Raw genomic sequence first — 24,238 nt, 5'->3', positions numbered from 1 at the left:
GTAATTTGTGGAATTATAGAAAGGAAATGAAAGTTCTGACCCAGAATGTTATCTTGTTAGTGTGATTTAGGAAGTGTGAGAAGCTCCAGTATCAGTCACACATCCGCTGTCACTTAAGGTTAGTGGGGGGGTTTCTCACCCATGACCCTCTCTTTACCTCATTTTAATGAGGTCAACTGTGAGATCGACCAGAAATGACCCACACCTCCTTCTTATCACTAGCTTTCTTGAGACAAGGCTGGTAAGATCTAACACTTCTTACACCCACTTCCACTTGGCTAGAGAATGCAGGCTGATGTGTGAGAGACACAAAATCTGAGAATTAGCAACCTCTGGCTCTGCCCAGGCTGGTTTCACCCACTGTATACATTTTCTGAATATTTGTGTGTGTGTGTGTGTTTAACACAAAAATTTCTCATGCTTAAATGCTATCTGGGAGATTAAAATGCCTCTCTTACCATCTCTCTTACCATGCTCTGAGTCCTTTTTAATGTCAAACATCCCACAGCAGATTTATCAGCTCTCATCACCGTACGCATTATCTTCTTAAATGTGGATGCCATGGATTTGCATTGAATAAGACAGATTCCCTTCATTCCTGTGCATGGAAACTGTAGAAAAAAGAGCATATTTGGGCTATTTGTGATAAGGAATTTATCTGCTCAGCAGCTCATGAAAAAATTGCATTGTTGAGGTGTTGGATGTGCCAAAAAATGCCGTCCAAAAGAGGAGTCTTATCAGAGAAAGAAAAGCCAACCATGTATTTTCAGAATTCTTTCCATTTTCTTTTCCTTTTAATTTGGCCTCTTGGAACATAAGCAGCGTGGCTCATGCCCATGCAATTATGGAAACTAGAAAGATAGTAAGCACAAACATAAGGTTTACAAAGACACTAGTCTTCAGCTGTTAACCTACATTTTTGTGTATACAACCATCCCCACACATACACACACACACACACACACAACAAATTATAACACACACACACGTGCATAAACAAGGAAAATACATTGCTCAATAAATTCTTAAAATATCTGTTTCATTTTTTTTATTTGTACTTCCTTTTTTTCTTTTTTTTTGACAGTTTTAGTTTCTTTCTTTCTTTCCTTATCTTTTTTAAATACAACTTTCACTTCCCTCTCCTAAAATTACCAAGTCACGTGGTTAGTAATTAAATGCCAGCTGTACACCTCCTAATTGACTTTTAAGCTCAGAATTACCTACCAAATTATAGACCATGTCTGCAATGCTCCTTTAATTTTATGAAGTACAAGGATGTACATGGAAGAATTACTAGAATTAGTGCTTTATATCATGGATAAATATTTGATTTCACATCATTTACAGTTAAACAGGTCAACACTTATCATTATGTTTAGTTGTGTCAAAAAAAAAAAAAAAAATATATATATATATATATATATATATATATATATATATATATATATTTTTTTTTTTTTTTTTTTCAAATAGAACAACTAATAGAACAGTATGTCCTCTTGCAGTTATAAGCACCATATAATGTTAATACAGTAATTCCATATAAACTCTCTCCAGTAATGTCAGCGAATTAATTACTAACCCTCAGCCAAAGTTTATTACATACTGTTCCATGGGAGTTACTCTGCCATAGTTACCTTTGCTTGGCCCTATAATCAAAGAAAGGGAGGACAGGACATGGAGCTGCTTCTAAAGGTTTTCTTCTCCCCCTCCAATCTTTCCACATTTGTTTGCTGCCACTGCGTGTTGCCTTTCTGGGAGTGGAGTGTCAATTAAAATTCCTGGCCTTGGCCTGTCATGACAATGTAAATCCTTTGTGCTTCACCTCTTTTCTCTAATACCATGAAACTCTTCCTGGTGTGATGAAAAAAATGAGGTGGGCAGACAGAGTGGTGTGTTTGCAAACTTGCCTTTAGGAGACTGCCAGATTCACACCCAACTAACCTGTTCACTTTTTTTTTTTTTTTTACTTTTATCTCATTGCAAGAGAAATACACATAGCTCCTTATGTAACATCTGTTTAAAGAAACCATGAAGTGAGCTTAGGAGAAAGCCACAGTTCTGGATGTAGATAGTGCTCCTGACAGACATATACTGTGGTGAGTTTGGGGATAAAACTTGATGATCTGCGAGAAGAGGCCCTTTTCTCCATGATGCATCTCCCCACATACCGTATCCACAAATCTACTCAAAGGAGACTCCGGCTTCATGCACCCCTCACTACCAGCACTGCCAATGAGGATTCCAATACCATACATTCTCTATGGAATGTTTGACAAATATCACAATCAAACAAAGTACTGGTCACCCATCACAAGCTTCTGCTCACAACAAAAACACACGTTTAAAAAAATCAGCATCTGAGGGGTTTCCAGTGGTTTAGTTCATTTACTTTTATGGCTAGGACGTGATGAATAACCACATAAATATATACTAGTCTAGACGTTTAACTGTGCAAAGACACGCACATTTTTTTCTCTTTGAATAGTAACAAGGGGGAAAATATCAGTGTCTGCTACAGCAGTGCCCTTAAATACACAGTAAATAGGGTGCTAATTGCATTGGGCAAAATAAGAGCTGTATTTTCTTCTGTGTTCTAATGTGGAAAAAGAGCATTTCTGGATTTCATTTGTCATTTGATTTTATTAGTTCTCTATATATTACCCTCAAGACACATCCTTCTCATTTGAAATCAGCTGTACAGCACTTTAGGTAAATAATTCAACCACACATACTGTGGCATTTCATACAAATGACAGGCAAAATAGCAATGAGTTCCTCGCATCAGAGGTCTACAACTGTTAAACCAGTTGCTGGTTGCATAGCTAGACAGTAACACTAAGAGCAGTGTGAGCGCTCTGGCTGGTGGACAGAGCTGCATGCTGAATTCCTAACTACACCATTCATTAAGAAATGACATATGGATATTCTTGAGCAGCTGCTACATTCGGATAATGCTTATGCTACAGTTGTATTGGGCAAGTATAATAATAGCATCGTTTCATGGCACACAATTTGCATTTAATCTTTATAAAAAATATTACAGCCAGTATAATGGATTGTATAATATATTGACAATTTTTAATAAATATATTAAATTACAATATACTGAATATATCATATATATATATATATATATATATATATATATATATATGATGATATAGAAAACATTTACGATAGTTATTGTATAGGTTATACTGCACTGAATATGAGATGACATTATTTTCTTTATTTCTACAAGTTAGGACAATTTACTTAGCCAGAAGAAAAAAATGTCTCTTTACATTAGATGTAAATGGAACAGCATTTATTTATGTCACTACACCTCAGAAAAAAACATAAATTATATTGTAGCATTAACAGTTCCCAACATTTATATAATATGTGCTATAGCATTAAAGATTTGACTCTTCTCAGAGCTAGCACCTCTTTAAAGTCTCTTTAAACGTGTCAAACTACTAAACTATGTCAGTGTGTGCAGTGTTAAGGCAACAAGACATCAGAAGTCTTTCTTTTACAAAACTCACATCTAAGGAAAGACAGATTTGGAAGTGAAAAAGAGAAAAAAAAATTACACCACCATCTGGCATTCTACTGCAACATACTGCATCATCCACTTTCCAGAAGTAACCAGTTAATTCTGTACATGTTTCATGTACTACAGTAGCATACAGATATACTGTATGTAAGGAATAAAACATGATGGTACATGCATCACACCCATATGTGGGCCTTCCACTAAACTCTTGAGTTAGAAGCACACAGATGTATAGGATGTCTTTGTGTGCTGTAGCATTACAATTTCCCATCACTAGAACTAAGGAGATGAGCCCAAACATTCCAGCATGACAATGCCTCTTTGCACAAAGTGACCTCAACCCCACTGAACACCTTTGGGATGAATTGGAATGCACCCCAGACCTTCTCACCCCACGTCAGTGTCTGATCTCACTAATGCTCTTGTGGCTGAATGGCTGAATCCCCACAGCCACGCTCCAAAATCTAGAGGAAAGCCTTCCCAGAAGAGTGGAGGTTATTATAACAGTAAAAGAGGACCAAATCTGGAACGGGATGTTCAACAAGCACATGTGCATGTGATGGTCAGGTGTCCACAAACCTTTGGCTGTATATTGTACATTATATCAGCTATAAATGTTGTCCTCACCAGCCACTCTTTATTCTCTGTCTTGAAGTCATTTTACAGAGAAATTGCAAAGCACAAAGGCTTCTGTCCTGAAGACTTTTCCATATGGGAAAACTTATTGACTGTTACAAAGCACTGACACTGAAGACTCTTTCCAAAAATGTTAAGTAAACATCTCCTTACAGAATACTTCACCATATCAACAATCATACAGTTTTCTTTGTTAAATAACATCATATTTTTAATCCATTTATTATTATTAGTCTTGGTTTATATAGAATGTCTGCCATACCAACATATTAGAATGAGTACATTGATTATAAACCTGAGGTTAGCGTGGCACTCAGAACTATTTTCAGAGCTGCCGTTATAGAAAATGAATCAACACCTTCTGACAATCACATTTGAGAAACCATCAACACAGGCAATGAGAGATAGTTTACAAATAGTGGGCTAGCTAACTTGGCCAATGTTAATGATGTTTAGGCTGGTTGGGATGGGTTGCATATTCATGTATATTCATAGGTCTGGGTTTCTAGGTCATTTTAGTATATTCATGTATATTCATAGGTCTGGGTTTCTAGGTCATTTTAGTAATTTATTAGGAGTTTTTGTATAACACTGCCATCGAGTGGCTATTGGTCGCAGCAATAACCAGTCATTTTCCACAATGTAAAAGAACAAAAGACCAGAAAGCGAAGATATGGGGAAAAGCTGAGGTAAAGGATCTGGACCAGGAACATAAACAGAAAATTAAGATGTGTGACAACATAGATCTGGGCCTCTTCAGTGAAACCCTGGAAATAAGAGCTCCAGGTAGGTCTGGGAGACTTAACATAGGAACTGGAGCAACAGCAGGATGAAAGGAGACATGGTCGCTGAAGGATTGTGGCCACCGGGGTTGCAGAAGGAAGGAATACATCCTGTGTGTGTCACCAGTTAGGGAGAAGGAATATGATTCACAACAATATGGGGACTGGGGGAGGAGCTGAATTTGTTCATTCATGTGCTCTACCAGTAAAACAGGATACCATTTCAAAATCTTCTGGTAGAGGAGAACCAAGACCACAATATAAAGGAACAGGATTTTAAGTACAAGCAGCCCATCTTAAACAAGTGTCTAAAGGAACCATTACAATTTATTTGTCTATAACAAAACTGTACAATATATCTTTGGCTTTGGGCAGACTCACACTGTTATTCTAAATTGGTCTACTGGCCATCATATATTTCCAGACAAATGTACTTGTGATATTCTTACGTTGGCTTTCTTATCTGAACAAATTATTTAGGGATCACCATGTAACTGGATTCACACAGGCAGACAGAGGCAAAGTCATAAAATCAAACCTTAAAAATGACCAACAATAAAATAAGTGATACCAGAAAAAATAGGTATCGAGGGTACAGTGAATGAGTCATAAAGACAAGTTCAGTTGATAATAACTGGGTAGGGTGGCGCCAGTTTGGGAAGACGTCTGTGGGAAGAATCTGTCATGGAGAATTTCAGAAGAAAATTCCATTATAGATTATTTCACTGGAGTCATTTTGACAGTTTAATAGTCCGACACCTAAACTACAGTATCATTTTAACTGAATAATTTTAATGAGTGGCGTGATGGCACAACCAGTAGAGTTGCCACCTCACAGCTCCAGAGTCCCTGTTTCAAACATGGCATGGTTGTTGGTGCCAGATGAACTGGTTTGAGTATTTCAGAAACTGCTGATCTCCTGGGATTTTCACACAAAAAAGTCTCTACAGATTTGGAGCAAAAAACCCAGGCTCACTGAAACTGGACAGACAAAAATCAGAACAAGGCAAGGCAATGTTTTTCCAATCTTCAACTGCCCAGTGTCAGTAAACCCATAGTTGTAGCTCATCTGCCTCAAGGTTGAACATGTACATTCTTTCTTATCCACAATAATCCATGCTCACTGGATATTTTTTGTTTCACACACTACTCTGTGTAAACTTGTGCATGATAATCCCAGGAGATCAGCATTTTTTAAAAACCCAATCCAGCCTGTCTTGCACCAACAACCATGCCACAGCCAAAGTCACTGAGATCACATTTTTTCCCATTCTTATGTTTACTGTGAATAACAACTGAAGCAGCTGACCTGTACCTGCATTATTTTATGCATTGTGCTGCTGCCACATGACTAGATGATTGGATAACTGCATGAATGGGCAGGTGTACAGGTGTTCCTAATAAACTGGTCAGTGAGTATACATACCATTTCCTCAAGAATAACTGATATCCTTCATGAAAATGAGCAAAAATGAATATGTAAGAAGAATAAGATGCAAGTGATTTTTTTTTAACTCAAACATACAGGGACAGTGTTGGATTCTATCTTGTGTATTGGATTCTTACATATAGGAGTAACAGTGCACTTCAGTAATAATTATAATCAATCAATTATTCCTTCCTCAAAGTCCTACAGCTTCAGAAGCAGGAGTTCTAGAAGTGCTTTATCGCCACCATCTGGTGAGTTCGCTATTGCACATTAGGAGGACAAAATAATGGAAACACAAAACTATGCTTTTGTGCTGTATTTGTGCTTTCGTGCAGCACTTTTGTGCTGTGAATTATTATAATTCCAGTACATTTCTACTTTGGGACACCCTAGATAATGGTTCCGGAGTTTAATATATAGAGTGCAAGGGATAGTTTAGCGTACTGACATTTTTATCATTTCATTATTCTCATTCAGAATAATTATGCTCCTCAAGATACATATATGCATATGCTTTTTAAATGAAATTTAAAAAAAAAAAAGTAGTTTTAAGAAAATGTTAAGCAAACACTCAAAAAAGTAGATAATGAATGACCATTTAATGATCTGTAGAAGTGTTTCCCAACAATGTTTTTTAATGTCCTCATAGAGGAACAGAAACATACAATCACAACAATGAAAAAAATTACAGACAAAATTTTAAGAGCTGTTTCTTTTCCATTTTGGTATTTGAATTTTTTTTTTTTTTTTAATTTGCTTAGAAAAAAAATTTAAGTGCCTTCATTGTTTTCATGAGCCATCACTTGACAGTTATAGTCAAACTGCAATGTGAAACACATGGTTTAATTTCTGCATCGCTTTACCCTTAGTTCTGTTTCTTCAGACTGTTTTGTTTTGTTTTACAAAACAAAATAACAACCCTGAAAAAGGTGAAAATAAAATTACAACACACAGAATAAATGAGTATTTACATCTTGGCTCAGGGAGACAGATTTCATTTTCTTAACAAATAAATATTGACCACCTCCATGGCACAGGTCAACATTCAGAGGAATATCTAACAAGAGGTCAAACATGATGCAAACTGATTTTTTTTTTTTTTTTTAAAAAAGGAATACACTTTAAGGAGTCACAAAATTTTAAAATAAAAAGAATATATAACAGAAAATAACAGAGATAGGAGACCACAAATCTATGAAATGAGTAAAAGTGAAAGCAGAACTTTAAAAGATCCAGTGACAAGTACAAAGTATTAAAAATAAAATTTGATATTTTTTTCCTTTAAAAAATTTGGCACTGAACTGATTTAAAAAACAATGCAATTTGAGTGATACTGATGAAATTTAGCTTTATAGTCAATGACAACATCTGTTATAGATTCATAGGGCCTGCTCTGAAGGTATTATAAATATTTATAATATATACACAGTCCTACTTCACCCAAATTACCTCAAGTTTTGAATAGAAAGAGAATAATGTACATACAATCCCCGATTGAGGCATCAAGTGTAAACTCTACAACTCTCACAATTACTCTGTCCCTTTGGGAAATAAGAGTATACACTGAGAGTTGTTTTTAAAAATGTCATGGAATTGCTGACTGGAGACTGGACAGTAGATGCAGTACATACAACAAATTTATCATACATTGCTTTCCAACAATTCTCAAATAAAGTTCACAAAATGCCCTCTCTCTCCAGCTTAATCGTTTTCATTTTCAAACACACATGGCTGGTGAAAGAAGCATGTTGAAGTAATATGCACCACATTAATATTCAAATCTGTACAAAGTCTTACATATTTGATTTCCATTTTTTTTTAATTTCCTTAACATAGTGCAATGATTGATCTGTTCCATCTTCTTAAGACGTTTTTAAAAATAATAAATCACAATCATTATTTCAATGAAATAAAAATCAGCTGTTTTTCAGTTCAATGTCTTTAAAAGAGTTTATCTAGGTCTTAAAAAAATCATAGTTACACTTTCAAAACTTTCAAAAAAGCAATGAAAACAATAAAATGATCAGAAAATTGATCATTACAAAGCTCCATTTACTACTGTGCACACTTGACCTTGAGTTAAATGGATTATGAAATCATGTAATGAATAAAAGATTTGGTGAAAGAACCAAAAGAATGTATGCACGAGTAAAGACCACAGAGGAGTAAATCCATTGAGGCATTTTCAAGAATGATGTTTAGCTGGTGTTGGCATAATTCTTATTTAAGGAAATTGGCTCTTTCTGGAAAGTCTTACACAGATGCAATAACAATCATGAGATGCGGTGAGATGCTGGAAATGCTCTTGAGGAGGTCTGGAGCGAGGTGAGACAAGTGGCTCTCAGAAAACTCACAAGGAGGAAATATTTGGACAACATAGGCTGGCTACAAGACAAAGGGAAAACAAACTTCTCATTAGTAAAGGGGTATGAATTAGGATTAAGTCAGTATTTATGTAAATATTTGCTACTGAAAACTGTAATGTTCTTCATTGTAACAATTAGTATTGTTTATAAATGGGGAGCAAAAACTCCTAGCTGGCTATTTGAAGAAGAATTTTTCTGAATAGAACAAGTTTAGATGTATGCAGACTGCTCTTCAGCTGTGTTTACCTGATTGGAGCCTGGGTTCGGAACATTGATAATCCCAGCAGCTTGTTTTGCCTGCAGGTATGTGATAAAGCAGGTTTTGAGAGCATGAGTCTGAATGAGGACATCGTCTTGGTCCAAACCACAAGGTAACGCCAACAGGAGGCAGTAATCATCCTCAAGCTAGGAATGGAAGCAGAAAATGTTGTCAGGCTCTAGTCCTGGAGCCAACAGCACTGTAGTGTTTGGCATTCTACCCCATTTAACTCATAACCTAATTACTAAGGCCTTATAGTGCTGGATTTTGCATGCTGGAAGAGGGAAACCATAAAAATAAATAGTCATGCGGCCCTGATTTTGATAACCTTGCTCTAAAATGTCTCCTCACCCTACATATACATACAACTGTGACTGCATAATCCAAACATGTACATATGCATATTTCAAATGTAACTACAGTTGTAAAAGGAAGCAAAGGTGCTTACAGTCATCCTCCTTGCAACTCCCTCAAGCTGGGAAGCTTCTAAACGCATTCTCTGGGCAATGCGAAGAGGGGGACCTCCTTCTGAAGGAGGCAGTGAACGGTGAGCCAGGACATTATTACCGGAAACAAAGTGTAACTGGACTGCAGCACTATCATTCTTGAGTGCCAAGTGACCTTGCCATACAATAGGATACTTCTGCTCAAAGAGAAAAAGGCAGAAAGCACAACAGTTACATATAAATATAAGTATTTGTTCTTAAGACACATAATCAACATCCAATGAATTCTCTACAATCTGAATAACTATTGGTAATATAATAAACCTACCTTCAACAGTTGAACCATGTCAACTGATGAGTGCCCAGCACTGTCAGTTTTTATATCTGGTCTTATATTGGATGGTGCTGAAGGAAGAAGTGAAATGAGCCCTGACGAAACACTCTGAGGTCCCTTCTGTAGAGAGTGAGATAATTCCGATTTGGGTGTAATGGCAGTTGGAGAGGTGTAAACAGGAGAGGTGGTCTCGCCCTGGATCCGATGTACACGAGACATATCCATTGAGCCTGGATGCCTAACATGCGGCATGCTAAGTGTTGTTTCCCTAAGCGGGCCGCCAGATGCAATATGGGCAGCTTTAGATCTGTGTTCACCTTCCTGAGAATTCTGATAAGGAGAAGGATACATACAATTGTTTTTAAAATGCAGTGGTTTAATTTGCTTAATGAAATTTTAAGTGTATGATTTTAAACTTGAATTTTGTGAACACAGAACAACTAAAACACTTTTCCTACCATTTAGTTACACTATGATTACTCACCTGAGATGGTGCAATGCCATAATTAGCCATGTTAATCCCAATTACTGAGGAACCAGGTAATTGGGAATGGAAGCCATGCATTTCTCTATAAAATTCAGGGATGGAGCCAGGACTGCCAGTATGTATCCGCTGTACTCCTTGAGCAGAAATGACTGAGCCAGGAGTATGACCAATTATTCTACTCTCTGAATGAGGAGAATGAGTAGACTGTGACATTTTCACCTCCAGTGCCTTTGGTGAGTCTCTCAGAGTCAATGGAGAATTCTTAACAGAGGGCGATTTTGAAGATGCTGAAGATATATGTGAGGGTGATGACAAAGAAGGAGGCTCTGGTGTTTGAGCCTTGTGAGCTTCAAGAACACCTGGGTGCTCTGTTAACTGTTGGGGCATAAGTACACGTAAGTCTCTGTTGTAGTGATCCAGATGCAACCCCCCACGATGTATCCCTTTGTACTCAGGCTGCATTACCACGACATCTGTGTGTAACTGGGCCACAGATGACCTATGTGTTCCTTGATGGAAGTGTCGCACATCATTTTCATTTGCCCCAGTCACCTGGCCAGCACTTGCATGTTGCTTCAATAGCCTATCTCTCATTATTGCTGGTTGTGGTGTAGTGGAGCGTTGTGGTGGACCAGATGTTGAGGAGGAGAGAGAATCTGTACGTATTCCATAGTTAATTCCAGCTAGAGGAGTATTCAGTCTGACATTTCCTTGGGACAACTGACCAATTGTGACTGATTGTGTAGCATTGTGAGGGTGCATAATGACAGACTGTTCAGGATGATGTACGTTTGTCACATAGTTAGGCCCACTTGCCCCCAAGCCTACTGAGGTACTAGGTGGGCAAACTTTAGAGAATGGAGATGCCAAAGTCCTTGGACAGTGTAATTCATGTTTTGGATGACAGGCCAATCTATCATTAGGAGTTGCTGGACTTGAAATGTGATTTCCTGGCAAAGGGGAGGGGTGTGGACTTAAAACTGGGCTGTGATTGAAGGACTGTGATTGTTTAACATCACCTTTCACTGAAATAGGTTCTAGAACAGATGCTTTTTTAATATGATGTTGCTGTAACATAGATTGATTGTACCTCAAGACCTGATGACTGGGACTTAAATGTTGGAATGTTTTCAAAGGAGCACTCTGTGAACCAATATGAGAAGATGCTTCAGATTTGTCAGAAACAGGACCTTCCTTTTTTATGGAGGAAATGACAGGCTGGGCATTGAACCCCTGGTTGCTTAATATAGCACCTGTGTGTCCTTGAGTTGTGGGTGTCTGGGATACTTTAGGAGTAGATGGCTGAGGTTGAAGTTGCTCTTGTTTAACATGAGATTTTGAAACAGACTGCTGAAATTCAATGTCAACTGCACTGGCTGGTGGGATTTGGCTAATTTTAGCAACAATACGCTGGGGACCCTCTGTCTTTTGCCCTGAATAACTCAGTACCATCACACCCTCTGAGGTGTTTACCCTCAAACCAGGACCTGAGCCTGTGTTACTAGGTGTATTATCAGAAGATCGTCCCTCATCAGAATTTGAGAGTCCATGGTACCTATTGTTGTCATTCATGCCAAAACGATACTTGTGCTTGGGCTGAGACAGTCCAGAGCTGCGGTTGCTCAAAGATATACGCGGGGTGTTGTCAAAATCAAAGGGCATAGGAATTCGACTAATGACAGAGGTAGCAGTAGAAGAGATAACTGTGTTGCCCATTTTTTCCTTAAAGATATTCAAATTTTCACTGGATTGTGGAGGAGGTTGTTGTGGAGGCACCATTTGAGGTGTAACTGGTGTTACAGGACTGGGTCTATCCTCAAGTACTGAGGATTTTATAACAGGTAAACTCTCATTCTGGGACATTCTGGGGTCTGTTAATGATGTTGTGAGCAGTGTGCTTGGCACAGAACTGCTGTTTAAAGCAGATACATATTTTGGTTCCATTAGAATCTTCCTTAAGGTGCTAGAGCTAGGATCAATATCAGAGGCTTTTGTGTCAGGGGGAATTGCAGTATTTGCAGAGTGACCACCTACTACCACAGTTGGAGCTGATGCAACTACAGCAACTTTGTGTATAGGAGGTATCACTTTCTCTTCTGTCCTGGTCACCCAGTCTGGGGTTGTGTGAGGTACCTTAGCTGAATGAGATGGTGTTATATTTAGGCAGGTTGATGGTGGGGTAAGAGCAGGTGCTACTGGTTCTGATGATGGTTCTGGTGACCTAAAATATGAAGGACTGTTAGTTCCAGAATGGAAGGCTGATTCTTGAGGTTCGGGCTGGTCTATAGCAGGTTGTTCTGCCTCCTTTGGAGTGTTTAAGGTCACCACTGATGCAACATCATGTTTACATGCAGCAGCGACAGTGACTACAGTAGCTGCTGCAGCTGAAGTGGCTGTTTTAGGATTGGTGGTTGGCATGTCTTCAGGAATTGACTCAGGTAGTTTAACTGCTGCCAGTTCAGCTTCCAATACTGCATGTGATATCACATCTGATTTTTTGTTGGCAGAAACTTTTCGAGCTTTGGATTTCTTTGGTGTTTTTAGTCGAGGTCTTCCTCCCTTCTTGGGTACCTCTGATGGTGGACATTCAGTAACAACTGTTGGTTGAGATGACTTGGAATCTGGAGTCAAACTACTACTTGGCTCAAAATCCCTTATATTCTTTATTACCAAGTTTGTCTCTGGTTCTATGACCTCATTTGAAGTGGGTAAGACGAGTGACTCTGATGCTGGAAGGAGTGATGTGTAAGTAGGTGGAGTGTGAAATCCATCTGCATCAGCAGAAATATTCTCAGCAGTAATTGAGTCAATTGCAGCAGCAAGCTCAGTTTCACTTGCAGGATTGGCAGGCTTTTCTACCTCAGTTTGATCTGACTCTGCTGCAACAGGTGTTAATACAACAGGAGGTTGACAAGATGATTCCTTGTAGGGTGGTGGTTGCTCAACCGCTAGATTAGAAATATTTTCCACTGCTCTCTCTAATTCCATTTGACGGGCAAGGAACACTGCCTCTGGCTCAGCAGGAGGCTCCACATCTAAGAGAAATTCTTCCCTCTCATCTGGACTGAGATCATCTACATCTTTGAAGTCTTTTGCAGTTCTAGACTCCTCTTTGACAGGTAATTCTGTTTTAGTTGTCTTTGAAGGATCTTGACAGTGTTGACTGCTCTCATCCCCAGAATACAGTGCATCTTTAACTGCATCTCCACTAAGATCAATAACAAGGTTTTTAAGATTAACTGACTTATCAATAGGGACTGTTTTGGTATTACGTGTCAATCTTGGCACCTTGACCTTCACACATTTTTCAGACATCTGTGGTTTGTCCATCAGATCTGTTTCTGACTTTTTAGCCACTTTTTCCAGGGAGGGAGTCTCATCTTTTGCTTTAACTTGAGACTTCAAGCTTTCAGAGATATCAACCTCTGATGGTTTGTCCGTTTTAGCTGGTTTTCTGCTCTGTCCAGCTCTAACTATTGCCTGAACCTTTTGAGAGCGAGGAGAGCGCCACCCCTCTGCAACTTTAGTAATTTCACCACCTTTTCCAGACTCTTTGATATTAGTGTCATCAACTTCAGGTGTTTTTGTCTGCTCCCCCTTCATTGGAGACACATCATCCACTCTTTTACGTGTTTTTGGTGGACGGCCTCTCCTTGTGCTGGCTGGTGGAGTCAATACATCCTGCTGTACAGATTCTTTATCAGCACGCTTGCGCATGGAACGCGAAGATTCAGCAAAATCTTTCCCTTGCTGTTGATGCACCTCATCCTCATGTGGTGTGGCATAGACAGAACGAACATTCCGACGCTGTCGTGTTCTGCCATGGGGCATGCTTGGGTCATTGATCTGTTCCAAATCTGTTGAATAAACAGGCGATTTGGAAGAGTTTTTGGAGTCAGATATCATTTTTGTTGCCTCTCCTCTTGGTGACAATGTCCTTTTCAGCTTTTCCCTGTCAATCCGTTCACTCTTTCGTATTGCTGGTTTCTCAGTGCTAGCTGGTTGAGATGCTAGCATAGGTAATAATGCTGATGGGTTTGCTTTTGCTTTTTTATTCTTAACTTGTTTCCGTACTGGTTGTGTTGGTTCAACCTCGGGTTCAGAGACCACCAACTGCATCTCCAGAGATGACTCCACATTCTGGTGAGAATTACAATCAAGATATTCTGTTTTCTCTTCAGCCAACTCTACTTTAAGAGGCACTTGTACATCTTTAAGCTTAGCTGGAATAGGAGATAGACAGTCAGCAGGATCAGACTCTGCCTCCAAATTACTTAAGCATGCACCAGGTGTTGGAGGTTTTACATCAACATTTTGCTCCTCAGCTAAAGTGTTCACTGCAATTCCTTTGTGTTCATAAATTTCCTCTTCAGGCTCTACTTCAGTGCTGTCCATCTTTGTCAAAGGTGGTGTGCTTACTGGAAGAGCTGCTTTAATGTCATGCATTGGGCTGGACAGTTGATGGGAGACTATTTGAGTATCTTCAAATTTCTCATCAATAACTGGTAACAAAGATGACTCAGTAACAGGACAGACTGGCTTATTCTGATGTACAAAAGCCTCTGTGGGGTTGAGGAGAGATTCCGATAACGAAGGGCTTACTGATTTTAAACCAATCACAACATCAGGTTCTTTAGGGGACTGAACTTGTTCTTGATTTGGTGCAGTATTTTTCTCGACTGTCTCAGCCTCAACGTTTTTTTCCAAAGAGTGTGACTCTTGGTCTTTGTCTTTTTTTTGCTGTAGCTCCAAAAATCGGTTATGGAACAGCACTATGGGCTCCTGCACAAGGTCTGCTCCTACAGTCTCAGCCTTTTCTACAGTGATCGTAGCCTTCTCTCTACTGATTCCAATCTCAGGATCATTGTCTTTGCATTCAAGATGTCGGAGACGTCTTGAGTCCTGCTCAAAGATAGAGCTGTGCAGAAAACGAGACGCAAATAGTTCTCCACTCTCTTGTTCTTCTCGCTTTGGGTCTTGTTTTTTGTCATCAAGCTTTCCTTCACAGTCAGACCGGATTTTCTTTTTTTTCATATACCAGGATGGAATGGGTCTTGGTGTGGGCTCAACTTTCTCTTTGTCTGTGCAATTTCGAAAGCTTGTGAACCGTGAGTCATAGCCAAGGAAAGACCAATTATCTTCCCTTGATGAAGAGAGAGACTTAGCCCGCTCAAGCAAGGCTTTTGTGTCTGGTGTTATTGTCTTATCCAGTGCAAATTCATAGAACTTGTTTTTTTCCAAGGAACCCGAGAGCTTGAGGTCCAAAACTTTTCCCTCACATTCCCTTTTGAGGGACAAGTCCAGCTTTGGTGACATATGTGTGTAGTCATCATCATCATCATCAGAGTCTGACCGAACCTCTCCAGGCTCCAGTTCGTGTACAAGGCGCTTTCTAATGCTCTCACGTTTCACAATGGTGCTGGGAAAGCTTGTTTCTTTCATTGTGTCCTGTTTCATTTTACTCTCCCAACTCAGACCCTCATTACCAATCAGTGATTTCTTAGCCTTTAATAACTCTATGTCTGTTAGAGTGTTGTGATTATTGCATTTAAATCCATCCCAGTGTGAGTTGCTTTCTGGTTTATGTTTGTCTTTTGCTTTATCAGCATTCAAAGGTAATGAGTCTGCAGGCAAATCTTCATCAACTAAGGCAGAAGTAACATTCCTTTCAGAATCATCATTTAGTTGCCTGGAACCCTGATAATTGCACTCTTTATTAGTGATAAAATGATAATCAAATGCTTCTGACCTCTTTCGCTTGAGAGGAGGTGATACGTCAGTAACATCCAGAGGGGTTTTGCCTAACACATTTCCAAGACTTTGATGATCAAAGTCTTGTACATCAGTGCTAAATGTACTTTCAGTTTTATCTGTATTGTCACAGTCTTGTAGCTGCTGCTGGAGACGACGGCTTTGCTCCATTTGTTTTCTACAGCTTTGTGAGTGGTCCAGATCAAAGAGTAACCTTTCTTTACTATTCAGTGCATCTATTTGTTGCAATGCAGAGTGCCTTTTAAGGTCAATTAAGTGCTGTTCCATTTCTAAGTTTCTGTCATCAGACACCTTAAGACTGAGGTACTGCTGATCCTTTGCTCCATGCATCCTCTTATCAAGATCATTTATAGGATCTGTTGCTTCCTCTGCCAGTTCCCTAAGTTGCAGGTCTATATTGTGACCAAGATTTTTGGTCATTTCTGAGTCTGGCCCTTCACTTGTGGTACTTAAAGTAACCAGACACTCATTCTTATCGATTCTGCCCTCATGCTTGGGCATCTCAAGTTGAGCATATTTCTTGTCCTCGTCTAGCCCCTTTGAGAAATGAATATGGCCCAGCCACTTCAGTCCAAGTCGCCCTTCATCTTCATCCTCGGTTACTCTTCTCAGGCGATTAGTTCTTGTTGTTTCTTCCTCAAAACGCCTCTTTCGAGCAGCTAAGCGATCAGCATCAGAATTGCTTTTTTCAAAAACAGGCTCAGCTTTTAGGTATTTTCTGCCTTTGATTTTGCCTTCTTTGTCTATAGTCTCTACTTGGCTAGCCAAACATTTATCTTTAGGCATTTTTCCATGTTTAAGGACCTCTCTACTTTGAATTTCTATACGATGCAACATAGTCTTGTGATCAGCCAAGGGTGGTGGAGTTGGAGGACTGACATGATCACTGGCAGTCTTCATTCTTTGTTTCTCAACAATCCCATGGTCAATAAACTTTCCTTCCTTTTCTTTGACACGTGTTAAATGAACAACACAAGGTGGAAGATCTAGTCTTCCTTTTCCAGATTCTTTTTCTTTGGCCAGTGTTTTGCCAGAATTACGCTGTGCTGTATCAGGGCTAGCCTCCCTGTCAGGTTCAAGGTCTGTCTCGGATGATGGAACACTAGGAGATGAAAGTTTTAACTTCCTTAATTTGTGCTTCTCAATTCTGTCCTTTTCTCCTTTATCCTTACGTCCAGCTCGCCTTTCTTTTTCACCCACATTTCCACGATCTGCTTCAAAAAGTGGCCTTTCCTTCTCAAGTTTATCACTTTTACTGTACCGCTCCAAACGAATTCTGTCCGGCTTTTCAAAGCGTGGTGGAGAAATTGAGCTGCAACTGCCACTTCTCTCAGATGAGCGACTATAAATATGAAGTTCAGAGTCACTAACTAGGCGTTCAGTTAGAACAGGGGAAGCAGTCGGGCTAGAAGGACGACGTGGATGAGAAGGACTTTGATTGTGTTCAGCTGTCCGTCGGCTATGATCACGTTCTCTGTCTGTTTCAAAGCGTTCTCTGTCTCTATTGCGTTCTCGCTGCATGTAGCTGTATTTTCTTATGTCTTGCTCATAAGGGTCTCGGTAGTCCCTGAATTCACAAGGTTCATCATAATATCTTGGGTCATAGTAGTCTGTTGTGTAAGGATCCCATTCTGTGTAAAATTCTCGACTTCTGGCAGAATATTTGCGACGCAGTTCTTCTGCGTAGGTTCCAGGTGTTCTTACATTTTCATAGCATGCCCGCTCGGTGGAGAATTCATGATAGAGTTGTCGTCGTTCATCTCTGCAAAAGGGAGAAAAAGTGTGCAGTTAAATGTTTTTCTAAAGATACTGACCTAACATAAAAGTAAAAAAAAAACAATGATTTAATGATTAAAAAAAACACACAATTTCACTAACCGACGGTCAGAAAGAATATCATAAAAATCTCTGATGTCCTGTCCTGATGCCTGCATCGAACGGTAAAAAGCCATCTGACTCTCATGGTTGGCAAAGTCAACCTAAAAAAAAAATAATAATGACAATTGATGAAAAAAAAAACAAGAACACTAAGCAACCACAAATGAAAAACACACTATCAAATTAAATGAAAGTAAATTTTATATACATGTAATAGCCAAATTTGTGCACCTTAATTTTGTTACCCCCAATCTTCCAACCCTTGGTTTCCTTTACTGCAGCCTGTGCACATTCAATATTGTTATAAAGGACAAGGGCCATTCCCTTCAGTCTGTCAAACACAACCTAGTGAAGCCAGAAAAGTAATAATGTAAATGGGAATCACTTGGGAAAAATATAGGGAGATTAAACTGAAATTAATCTTAGGAATAACGAGTACCTTAACAACATGTCCATAACGGCAAAAATGTCTTGTAAGATACTGTTCTGTAATGTTTGAAGCCAGTCCATCCAACCATACACATGTGGTAGGCATACTTTTTCCAAATCCTAACTGTAAAACAAAGAAATAAAGAAAGCAGTAATGGTCATTCAGTTTTAGACGTCACAATGCAAGCACAAAGCTAAGGCATAAGTTCATGATATAATATATTCTCAGGACGAAGTAGTAACCTAGCAGCACAGTTGTAAAAAGAGGTTGGGTTAGGAGTGATGCTGTAGTATCCAGTCAAATCATCTCCACATTTCTACAAAGACCAGTGATAAATTTCACTTACAGACACTTGAAAAAACTAAAAAAACTGCTTACGCCCAACCGAAACAGAAACACACCCATGTAAGACCAGTGAATTAAACTTGACCAGCACAACAGAGCTCATACTAACATTTCCAGGATTTGTTTTTTAAAAACATAATAATAAGGTATACATTTTAATGCTCACCTTTAACCGATTACTCCCAAGGTACTCGCCATCCATTTTCTTTATTGCTTTGCAGACACTAGCGATGTCACAGTATTGCAGAAAGGCATACTGTGGGGCACCATTTACCTTCTTTATATCAATATCCTGTAGAGGATGGACGAGGTAAACATGTAGCATATAATCATTAGTCTTTCAGTTTAAATTAATTCAAGAAATAGGTTTCCCATTAAACTAATGTGAGACCAAAATACAACACTGAACACATTTGGCAAGAGCAATTTTTTCTATTACTTATAGTCAACTTACAACAATGTCCCCAAAGCGCTGAAAGATGTTAAGCAGGTCATGGTAACTTGTGGTCTTCTCTAAATTTCCAATGAACAGTGTTCGCGTAGCTTTGGGATGAAATTCATCTATCCGTTCATCAAGTGGCCGGAACTCATTCTCACTTTCGGTCTCTACATGCCAATAACATGGACATATAATTAGCACAAATGCTGCAATCCAGTACATATGATAAAGTTGTATTCATTCTGTGAAATGACTTAAAGAACAATATATCAATGTGTGTAAAATATGTCAGTTGAACACACTCATATTACCAGTCAATTTACAAAATTAGATTTACATAGCACTGGGTACGAAATAGTTTTTCAAGACACTGCAGTTTATCCATACAAGTAGTATATTTACAGTGAGTAAAATATCCCCTATTTAACAGATTAACCTAAAACAAAAGAATTTTTGTCTGTATCCTTTTAACATTCTCCATTAAAAAGGTATTCAAGGCTACCTTTAAAAAATACGAACTCACCAGGGCCAGTCCAAGCAGTAACATCAATTTGCATCCCAAAAAAGAGCTTCCCCTTGGATGCACTAAGAGCTTTTTCCTGGTCCTCTTGCTGACGAAAAAATACAAGTCCATATCTTTCTTCAGAGGCACCATGAATCTGAACTGAAGTCACTTTTCCATGTTTCTTAAATTCATGGAAAAGACCATCTTTCAGACTTGTATCTGAAATTTGACAAAACAGTGTCATAAACTGTCACAAGCATGATCACCATCAGTATCATGATCATAGAATAATCCCAGAAGTTTACCTGTTGAACGCACAGGGAGGTTCTGCACTTTGATACCAAAACTCTTGCGGGGCTCATCTTTCTCCAGTGGAGGCAGAGGTTGAGAGGAAGGAGCTGGTACAGCAGCTGACTGAACAGATCGAGCCGGAGACTCATCACTGGAGCTGCTACTGGATTCACTATTCATAAAGCAGAAAAACCCTGTAAATTCACTGTCAATATTTTTATATATAATATATAACTTGTATACAATATATAACCTATATGCAATATAACTTTTTTTTTTAACTTAGTCTTAACTGTTTTGTCAATACAACAGAATTTGAAGGGACCTGAAGCAACATAACATACGTGAATCCTTAAAAAAAAAGTTAGCACAACATGAAAAACTATAGCAGTTACAATCATTTTGTAATCTCTCTGATTTTTATTCATTTATTCTTCATTCGTTTATTCTTCATTTAATCATCTTCAGTAATCACTTTATCCTGGTCAGGGTTATGTTGGATCCAGAGCCTGTGGGTGCAAGCAACAAATATACCCTAGACAGAAAGGCAGTCTATTGCTGGGCATCAAGCACACACACATTTCCCCCTAGGGGCAATTTAGAATAGACAGTCCACCTACTGACATGTTTTTGGGAAGTGGAAGAAAACCCATGAGAACACAAGGAGAAATTAAAAAAACTCCACACAAACAGTAACACAATCTCAGGATCAAACCAGGGCCCCTGGAGTTGTAAGGTGGCAATGCTATCATCCTCTTAACAAACAACTGAAGGAGGAAAGACAGCAAGTATTTTATAGTACTGTTGCATTTACCCTCATCAGTGCTCATTACAATAGCCAGCATGCATTATAAAATTACCTCAAAGAATCATTGTAAATCCTCACAACAAACCATTCATTATTTCTATAAAGCAGCATTAGTAAGAACTACTAGCTACTTCTGAAATACTGGTGAATAAAATTTTAACTTGTCATAGATAGAGCCGTTTTATAATATAAAACTGCATAGGTCTCTGTTTCTGAGTATAAAACACTAGTGAAGCCACTGAGTGACTGTTTTCAGTTGGTGCACTGTTGCTTTCACGTTGACTTGCAAGTTTGCTTGCTCAGACAGAAGTTGTCAGATTGAATGTGGAAAAAGGTTTCACACTAAGCTGAAGTGTGCACATTCATGACTCTTGAAAGCGTGAGCGACAGGAAACAAAAAGGGGAGCTGTGCTCTATTCTTTCTGGAATTAATTACCAAAATGAGAACATGCTATAACCTAAATCGTAGTCGCCCTGGCTGTATTTTTTCTCTTTGCTCCATGATCATCATTTCTGACTGTCCACATGACAGAAAAAAAAATGTCCTGCGGGGTCTCAGTCCTGATGCATGTAACATAGAAGAAATCTCATACTACACTGACTGAACATTGAATGATGACTGTGGGAGATTTATCACTCAAAAATGTGCAAGCCTGATATTGTATAATGTTTTATGGACGCAGCTTCTTATTTTTGAAACCATACTAGAAAAATATGTGAAATTCTAGTTTAGTATTTTAACAAGGCATATTGGTTTAATCCAGTTTTTGCTTTTACTAAGATTTATGGCAAAGCAACATATTTTTAGGGTACTGATTTGGAGCCATTCATATATACATCTAAGTAAAGATGTTTTGTCAATATTTTGTCAAATTCTGTTTGTGATTTATTAGTTACCTTACTTGGAACATTGTAAGATTAGCTGATTATCAAAATTGATTATTTAATTCTAAAAAACATTTGTTACTGAATTTTCTTTTAACCTCACCAATGGTAATGAGTCAGGAAAAGAATGCTTGCAGACTTGCAGTGTTAGTGGTGTGTGAAATACAAAAGATGTAAGCTAAAGGTGTCATTTTTCACAGTTTCCAGAAAGCCACAGTAGAAAAGAAGAAAAAAACTGTATATTATATATATAGGCATCACTTCAAACTGGAAGACTATAAAAAAATTACTGGGATATTCAGTAAAAAAGGATTCTGTAAATAACTGCAATTCCATCTATTTTTCAAACAAAATGGACACTAGCGACAAGTTACTTGTTTTTGGCCTGCAATGACATTCGTTCTTAATTCTTAATTATAGGTATTGATGTGCATTGGACCAGTGTTGGCCCTGCATATCAACACAGTTGAAAGGCAGTTGTGTGGCTAGTGTGGCAAGATTTTCAGGAACTCCTAAAAGGATCACATGTGCTAATGCAGATCAACACCACAGCGGAATTTTACATCAACCACGAGAGGGGGATTGCAAGCATTGTTGAGGTGGTGAACAAGCTTTGGCAGTGGGCAGATTAACATCTGCTATCTTCGAAAACGTCATACCTACCAGGCTGATACAATCAGATGCACTCTCGCAGCATGCCAACTAATTCGGAACACCTTCAGCAAAAATGGAAGTCAATCTGTATGCAAACAGACAACTCAGTGCACAATGTGACTAATAGACAGGGCAGAGACAGTGGCTTTGCGATGGGAAGTATTGGTCAAACAACTGGCCAAATCTACAGCTGTATGCCTTCACACTGCGGTCACTGTTATGGATGACACTTCAACACACTGAGCAGAACCAGTGTTGCCGATAGCCCTACGCTAGTCGAACAGGCTGTGGTTCTGTCTGTTGATGTTACGGGTAGGTACTGTGTGACCTCTACCCATCAGACTAGACCTACTGTCACAGACGAATAGGTTACTGTGGCACAGCTGACCACTAATCTTGTAGTTAGGGGAACCCAGCATAGTAGAAAGTTCACAAGGGGTCAGACACACTCTTGTGATTGCAAATGCTCTGTCTAATGCAGGCAAGTGGAAAGTTTTTTTTTTTTCACGCCGTAAAGAATGTCTTTTTTTTGCAGAGTTTTTGCAGAGTCAACTAGAAGCATCTCTTTCAGAGTCTTAACTAAAAATGTATGCAACAGTATTGTCTGCAAACAGAAGATTTACCACAAATAAACAAGTCAAAACGGAATAGATCAGTATGAGCAATTGAGTGGATTTTCATCCTCAATACCTTAAAGAACAGTATGAACACCTTCAGGGATTCTCATCTTCAACAGGAAGCAGTATCAACATGGTATTGTATTGGCACAATGTACATGCTGTCTGTTATTATCTGGCCAGGTGCACCATGAGGATATGTTACAAACCCTTGTAAAAAGAACACTGTTACTTATCTAACCATTATTCTATGATCGAGTGGACGATCAACAGACCACCTGGACACTCACATACATACATATATATATATATATATATATCCGACATTAGCAGCAGATCCTTTAAGTCCTGTATGTTGCGAGGTGTCACCCTGTCACCGGTTGTCCTTCTTTGAAACACTTTTGGTAGGTACTAATCAATGCATACCGGGAAGACCTGCCGTTTTTGGAGATGCTCTGACCCAGTCATCTAGCCATCACAATCTGTCCCTTGTCAAAGTCACTCAGATCCTTATGCTTGCCCATTTTCCCTGCTTCCAACACATCGACTTCGAGAACTGACTGTTCACTTGCTGCCTAATATATCCCAACCCTTGACAGGTGCCATTGTAGTGAGATAATCAATGTTATTCACTTCACCTGTCAGTGGTTTTAATGTTATGGCTAATATATAAAATGATTTTTTTTTCCCACACCCATTAAAATACTGTCCGTTCCCAGTTTGTTTTCATTCTTCAAGCAGTATGTAGCCCTGGTCCGTGTAAAAGTAGCTAACTTATTATAGTTAGTTACACTTTAAACAAATAGCCTACTGCTTGTAAAATAAATAGAAAAGAATTAGACAAGGAAGATTTCATTTGGGTGCAGCATATTTAAAGGCGGTTTACACATTCTTTGAAGCCATCAGTGTTTCCCCAAACATACTGAACCAAACGAAGCACTGTGTCTCAGCATTAATAATTAACAGAGAACAGCCTTTCCTGGATAGTCTGCTATCCACACAGCTTCCTTTTGTCATCTCTGTTACATCTCTGCACTGCCCACCAACACACTCACTCACTCTCTCTCTCTCACATCCGGAAGCAATGCTGACGGAGGCTGGGCTGTGGGAGTGGGCAGCGATCCAGCAGTAGCAAGAAATTTCCAGTTCTAGCTGGATCTCACGGGGGTGGGGGACTTCACACCCACGCTGCACAAGTGGGCAGAAAAAAAATATACCAGTCACTTACAATCTTGCATCTTACAGCTCCTTGACACCTGACAGCATTTCTTCCTTAACATAACATAACAGCGGATGCATATATGAACGGTGGGAACAGTATTTTAGCATCTTGT

General features: G+C 38.9%; 1 protein-coding gene across 1 annotated transcript in view; it reads right to left on the bottom strand.

Moving 5' to 3' along the window:
* Window positions 1-6,970: 6,970 nt before the first annotated feature.
* Window positions 6,971-24,238, bottom strand: part of spen (spen family transcriptional repressor) — a 29,922-nt gene continuing 12,654 nt past the window's right edge. The window contains exons 4-15 of the mRNA XM_026920472.3: window positions 19,955-20,112; window positions 19,668-19,868; window positions 19,160-19,311; window positions 18,872-18,997; window positions 18,370-18,483; window positions 18,162-18,275; window positions 17,931-18,031; window positions 10,278-17,814; window positions 9,788-10,123; window positions 9,462-9,656; window positions 9,001-9,159; window positions 6,971-8,773 (exon numbers count right to left, since the gene is read on the bottom strand). Coding sequence (XP_026776273.2) covers window positions 8,642-8,773; window positions 9,001-9,159; window positions 9,462-9,656; window positions 9,788-10,123; window positions 10,278-17,814; window positions 17,931-18,031; window positions 18,162-18,275; window positions 18,370-18,483; window positions 18,872-18,997; window positions 19,160-19,311; window positions 19,668-19,868; window positions 19,955-20,112 — 9,325 coding nt within the window. The 3' untranslated portion in view covers window positions 6,971-8,641. The remainder of the gene's footprint in view (window positions 8,774-9,000; window positions 9,160-9,461; window positions 9,657-9,787; window positions 10,124-10,277; window positions 17,815-17,930; window positions 18,032-18,161; window positions 18,276-18,369; window positions 18,484-18,871; window positions 18,998-19,159; window positions 19,312-19,667; window positions 19,869-19,954; window positions 20,113-24,238) is intronic.

Source organism: Pangasianodon hypophthalmus, chromosome 16 (assembly GCF_027358585.1).
Source record: "Pangasianodon hypophthalmus isolate fPanHyp1 chromosome 16, fPanHyp1.pri, whole genome shotgun sequence".
Taxonomy (NCBI): Eukaryota; Metazoa; Chordata; class Actinopteri; order Siluriformes; family Pangasiidae; genus Pangasianodon; species Pangasianodon hypophthalmus.
The sequence above is the reverse complement of the archived record's forward strand: the minus strand, read 5'-3'. Positions and strand labels throughout refer to the sequence as shown.